The sequence below is a fragment of the Labrus bergylta genome, chromosome 1, assembly GCF_963930695.1.
Source record: "Labrus bergylta chromosome 1, fLabBer1.1, whole genome shotgun sequence".
NCBI classification, from domain to species: Eukaryota; Metazoa; Chordata; class Actinopteri; order Labriformes; family Labridae; genus Labrus; species Labrus bergylta.
In genome coordinates, this window is record NC_089195.1 from 16,729,255 (window position 1) to 16,735,336 (window position 6,082).

At 37.5% G+C, this 6,082-nt stretch overlaps 1 protein-coding gene across 1 annotated transcript in view; it reads right to left on the bottom strand.

Annotated features, from left to right (window-relative positions):
* LOC110000750 (complement C3-like) overlaps nt 1-5,119 on the bottom strand; it is a 36,845-nt gene extending 31,726 nt beyond the window's left edge. The window contains exons 1-7 of the mRNA XM_029281665.2: nt 4,986-5,119; nt 3,343-3,538; nt 3,052-3,214; nt 2,163-2,257; nt 1,655-1,743; nt 243-325; nt 24-111 (exon numbers count right to left, since the gene is read on the bottom strand). Coding sequence (XP_029137498.2) covers nt 24-111; nt 243-325; nt 1,655-1,743; nt 2,163-2,257; nt 3,052-3,214; nt 3,343-3,538; nt 4,986-5,062 — 791 coding nt within the window. The 5' untranslated portion in view covers nt 5,063-5,119. The remainder of the gene's footprint in view (nt 1-23; nt 112-242; nt 326-1,654; nt 1,744-2,162; nt 2,258-3,051; nt 3,215-3,342; nt 3,539-4,985) is intronic.
* Nucleotides 5,120-6,082: the final 963 nt, after the last annotated feature.

Here is a 6,082-nt window from a genome sequence, read left to right on the forward strand (position 1 = left end):
AATGTACCAAATCTTTTACATACGTAGCTTTGATGTCGACGGTGAACTCTTGGTTGTCCACGTAAAAAAAGGGGCTCACAGGAATCAGTTTGACCTCGAAACTGGGCAGCACTGAAAATGTTTTAACATTTTAACCCTATTTATTAATTTAATTTAATAATAAACCTTATTTAACTTAATAACTAGTTTTAAAAAGTATGTAAAGCTGTGTACATAACAGAGGAGATAATTGAAAGGCTCACCATATTCTTTGACCTCAAACTCAGCGGAGTAGCTCTGCTGTGGGTTGCTGTGAAACTTTGCAACCACCTTCCACAGTCCTGGACTACAGCCACCCAAACACAAGAACAAACAGTATATGTCGGTAATCAAGCAAAAACATTCATAACATTGGGAGACTAAAGGTAAAACCTAGAGTATAATTAGTTGGGCCTACTCTGTTCATTTCAAGATAAAATTAGTTAAAACACTATTTAAAGGAATAATTAAACCTTAATCACTTTCTGAATAAAAAATAAAAAGTTAATAGCTTGGATCTGTGTGTTAGCCATAAAATATAGTAAGCCATAAAAAGTTGAACTTGCTACAAATTCTAGAAACAGGAAAATAATTATTAGTTTAAACAAACGACTCCTGAAGCACCTCTCAAATCTACTTGTTCAGGGTTTCCTCATTTTTGTTTAATCTGTTACAACAAAAATAATAAAACCATCCAATAGGTGTTAAACTGGGCATTCAATGGGATGAGGCACTTCCATAAGTCATCAATGGCTGCCAGTCAATGTGTTACTTCAGAAGAAGCTAGGCTAGCTGTTTCTACTTATAAGCTAACTGTCCCCTGATGCTATACTTAATGGACAGATATGACTGAAGTAAAAATATCACCTGCCTTAACTTTTAACAAGACAACAAGTTACTTAAAGCTGGAATTACTAACTAGATTGCTTGTTTCCACATGAGTGAAAAGTGACCCTCTAGCTAAGCTAGTTAGCTACCTTTTAGCAAGCCTGCTTCAACTTAGCTGTTTTTTGCTAGCTTAGTTTTGGTCTCACAGTGATGTGATGTACGACCCCATTTCATAAAAATGTGGGAAGTGGTGTAAAATATGAATAAAAATAGAGTGTGTTTTACAAAATATTAAAACCCCATGAATAAATGTAACATAGCACAAGACACAAGACAACATATCAAATTATAAACTAATATATGTCATTGTTTTTGGAAATGACCTGTCCATTTTTATTTTATCAACACTGTAAGTGTTTTTTTAAACTGAGGAGATACATTTCAGTCATTTTAAAAGTGGAGTATTTTACCTTTCAAATCTAATAACTCATATTTCATAATTTAGTTAACTTAAATCTGTTTCACAAGTTGAAACTCCAGTGGGCTCAATTCAAAAAACTGTTTCTCCTAATGTAGCCTGCAGTAGCCTACTTGAATATAGATATTTATAGAGGTTTTAGAAACACTGAGTAAGAAACACAATTTTTTGCACTAACAAAATAAAATGTATTATAATAGTAATTAGTCCAGGTAAGCCTGATTTGTTGTTGTTATTAGTCATAATGAAATGTAGGATAACCACTTCACAACTAAATGTACGACAGTAAAACGTGAGAATTTATTGTGTTAATTTAGATATAAGTCATACCTGACAATTTCTGCCAGCTGGTAATCTCCGGAGTGGATCCCTGATTTCAGAGAGACTGGATCAAGTGGTAAAATCATGCCTTCAGGTGTCTAAAAAATAAACAACATTTGGTAACCATTTATTTGAGACATTTAAATGTACAGATTAATACATACATGATGTAACATGATACATATATTACATCACATATATATAATTATTTTTATTTCGATACATTAGCCTGGTTATTAAGGAGATGGCTTCTTTTTCTTTTTTTAAATAATTCCTTAAATTTCTTCCACTGAATGGAGAGGCTGAATGAAGGACAAAACCCCAACAACTAGAGGGGGACATGCAATTATGTTTTATTGTATTTGATTTGGTTAAATGTTAAAATGAGGTAGACCCCAAACCTGACAAAGACACAAGGCTGGTTGTTTAGCGTCAGGAAAAAAGCTGCCATTTATTGATGATATGATAGGCTACTATTGAATTAAAGTTTATGCTGCCCAAAAATAAAATACCATACCACAAACTCAATGGCAATTGAAGCATCAGTTGCGGTATCTTCATCCCTCTCTACCGGCTCCATTTTGGGCGTCACTGCAAACATTCTGTAATGAACTAAAAGAGATAGGAAATAAGAGGGTGGGGCGCTGGTGGTGCAGTGGTTAGTGCGCACGCCCCATTTATGGAAGCTGTATTCTTCCAAGCGGGCGGCCAGGGTTTGAATCTGACCTGTAGCTCCTTTCTCGCATGTCATTCCCCACTTTTCTCTCCCTGATTTCCAACTCTATCCGCTGTCCTATCTCAGATAAAGGCACATAAAGCCAAAAAATTTATCTAGCATGATTTGAAACTAGGATTCCTTCAGTGCTCCATATGCACTTACCCCCTCCCCTCTGTGCTACCTCAAAAGAAGACCTCAACTCATCGCTTGCATTGTGTAGAAACTACGTTGTCTAATTCATTGGTAACTAAACACTACACTTATATACTTATATATCATAATAGATGTTGAAAAAACGTGACTATTTTACTCAGAAGGGCCAACCTCTAAAATCCTCTAAAAGTATAAACTTCGTCATCTGTGACACGCTTTTAGTGTGGGCTTGGGTAGAGAACTAGCGGGGAGACAGGGAGGCGTGATTGGTTCATCAGATTGGTACCTCGTGGCAGACATTGGTCAAAGTTTTTACAGGCTTACAGCTGCTGCAGATGACGGATTTTCTTTTCAGAGCACATGAGTTATTAATTTCTGTCAGGATCTAAGGACAATTCCAACCAACATCTTAAAAAGTGGATCTGGAGAAAATTACCAACCCTGCCTTTAAGTGACTTATTTTCAGAAAATGATCTCTTGTCTTGTTAAAAAAAAACAAAAAAACACTTTCCACAGTGTTTCCAGCAGTGTGTACCTTTACTGTCGGGGGTGTAGAGCGTCTTGTCAGTCTGGATGAAGATGTACCCAGACTGGAATGAAACTAGGACTACTTTCTCCAGCAGGCGGTCAGGGAACTGAGCCTGCAGGTACACATACTGCTTCATGTTTGGATCCCGACTGAAGTCTCCAACAGGGACCTGAAACCAGCAAGAAGACAAACACAATGAATAACCAATATGATGGAATATTTATAGTTGGCTTTCATGGATTCTAGACATCTTATTTGTTGTCTTGGCAGAAAATTAGGTAATAATATTCAATTTACCGTAATTTGCCCAAGTGCCTGAAAGTTATTTCCAGTGTTAAGGATTACATGTTTGAGTACAAGCCTGTTGTTTTTAGTCGGATGGTTCATCACGCTGATATCCACACTAATATCTGCTCCTGTGCAGTCCTGACACTCCACAAAGATGTTTTCTGCTGTTCCTACACGCAACAGGTTGGGGGCAGACATCACCTGCCTGCAGAGAAGAAGGAAAGATAGACTGTTATGTAGGCGTGGTGCAAAAAGCGCTTCAAGCTATGTAATAATAACATTAATGACTTTATCTAATTTGCATGATTATGGAATCATTTTTTATTTATTTAAGAAATGTGACTGCTGAAACATACAAGGCCCACGGCAGTGTTTCCAACCCCTTTTTTCCTCTGTGTGTTATCTAGATTATTAGTGAATATGTGCAAGTCTAATATTGACAACCTAAGAGCAAACAGCTCCCCCCTCCAGGGTTGCCTGGACCACAGGTTGGGAATCAATTCCCCAGAGGTTAAAGGCCCCACAAAATTTCATATGTGACAAAATTGTATGTGTGTGTGTGTGTGTGTGTGTGTGTGTGTGTGTGTGTGTGTGTGTGTTAGAAATTCCCCTCAGAAGAAGATCAAGCAGGGGTGTTGTTTTCAGGCATCAATTTCAAGGCGTTAGAATCAATGGTTGTATGAGTTATATTTTAATATATTTAGTATTTTATTGTAATTGTTTCTGCTTAATGGTGTGTTTAATCTTCTGTTTTGTAACTGTCTAAAGAACTTTGGGTTGCTCTTTATATGAATGGTGCTCTTTAAATAAAATTGCCTTACGTTGCCAATGCATGTGGCACTTTTGAGTTAGAAAGTGCTTCACAATTAAAACTTAGACAAATAACAAATATAGATTCATTCATCATCAGTAAAACAAGGTTAAAACAAGGTTAAAAAAAGTGCATGAGAGCAAAGGTTTGAGAAAAAGCGGGACTTTAAAAGTGAGTTTCAGGAAGAAATTTCAAAGAGGACACTGAGTCTGCCTCCCTGAGATCTTCATGAAGACAGGGAGTTCCTTAGCGCAAAGACTGGGTCACCTTTTGTGACCAGTCAAGGTGTAGGATGAACAGATATCTGTTATAAATCCTAACAATGAAGGGACAAAAATCAAACATGAATGAAAACATGGTCAGACAAGGGTGAGAGCCTCTATCTTGGAGTCTGTTAGTTAAAGTTTCAATTCAGCCAAATTGCAGAAACAATAAATCAAACAAAAGAGGAAGAGCTCCTGCATGGACTTCACAAATAATGAGTAATGTATTAATTATCTTGCTTCAGATCCAACATTGGATCAATACAACATTTCATAAAGTCTGGTGCAATACATCACTGTGCAAACTCAGACCACAGTTTAACCTTTGTGACACAAAATGCAAACTGGACCATTGCCTCTCATTATGTAAGACATTAGCTTTATGAAATATGCTTTTTAAATTGAATATGGATGAAGCCCCATATAGTGTTAGCTGCTTCCAAACATTTTCATTAAGAGCAAGTTGAACACAAGGAGCAGCGTAAACTAACATACACAACATATACTAGTGCATATCTCATTTCTTCTTCAGTAAACATTGAGCCCAGGTGGAATTACAAAGGTAAGGTGGTACATACAGTGGAGCTCCATCAGCGAGAGAAGAGAGAGATCCAAAGGCCAGAGAGGCCAGCAGCCACAGCATCGTCCTCCTCATCCTCTTACCAGATCCTGATCCCCTGACAAAGTAGAGTGTCACCCTGCAGCACCCTCCTTTTATCCACTCTCTACCCTCCTTCTGCACCCCCACATCACCTCAGTCTCCCCCCAGAGCGTCTCTCTGTACACAAACACACAATTTCCCAGCAGCAGTTGAGTAATGTTATTTCTGCTCTGATAAAAAAAATAAACAGTAGAAAATCAATGATGGTTTACAGACTAACTGACTCCAAAGCATTCTTCTTAATCAACGTTTCACTGCAGATTTACCAATACAGAGTCATTAAGACTTTATATTCATGACATTTTTAACATAAATCCTTTTCGTCCTGAAGTTTGTCATTACTCTAAATGGGACCCTGTTGAATCAGTCTCCTTTCACAAAATCAAACATTAATTATTCACAATCAACTTTTTGGGTTCAAGGCATCTTGAGTAATTTCCAGGCAAACACCTGGCACACAATTTGGGATTTTTTTTCTAGTTTCACAAATTGAATTTATCAAGAGAATCAGAATTAGAATCAGAAATACTTTATTAATCCCAGAGGGAAATTTGGTCGTTACAGTTGCACTAAAACACAATATAGCAATAGAAATAAAGTTAAATACAATTAAAATATTAATAAGATGGGAATGTAAGTAAAATATCAAGCAACAAGTACAAGAAATAGTTATAGAAGAATTAGAGTAAAAATAAGGGGCTTGGGCGCGGCGTCTTCGGCACAGGACCAAGGCAGAACATCTACCACAGCACAGGGACCCTCTAAAGACTCAGGCTCAAGCTGAAGACATGGTGAAGTACTCCACAAATCTATTAAAAAATGATTTTAGTCTGTTAGCCCTATCCACACTGCCTTCAACTTCTCTGCTGCGGCTTGACCTGAAGCCTGTGATGGTCTTCATGCCACTCCAGAACTCCCTCATGTTGTTCTGCTGGAGTCTTTGCTCCAGCTTCCTTCTAAAAGTGTCCTTGGCCTCCCTGATCTTCACTTTCAGGACCTCCTCTATTGTTCTTA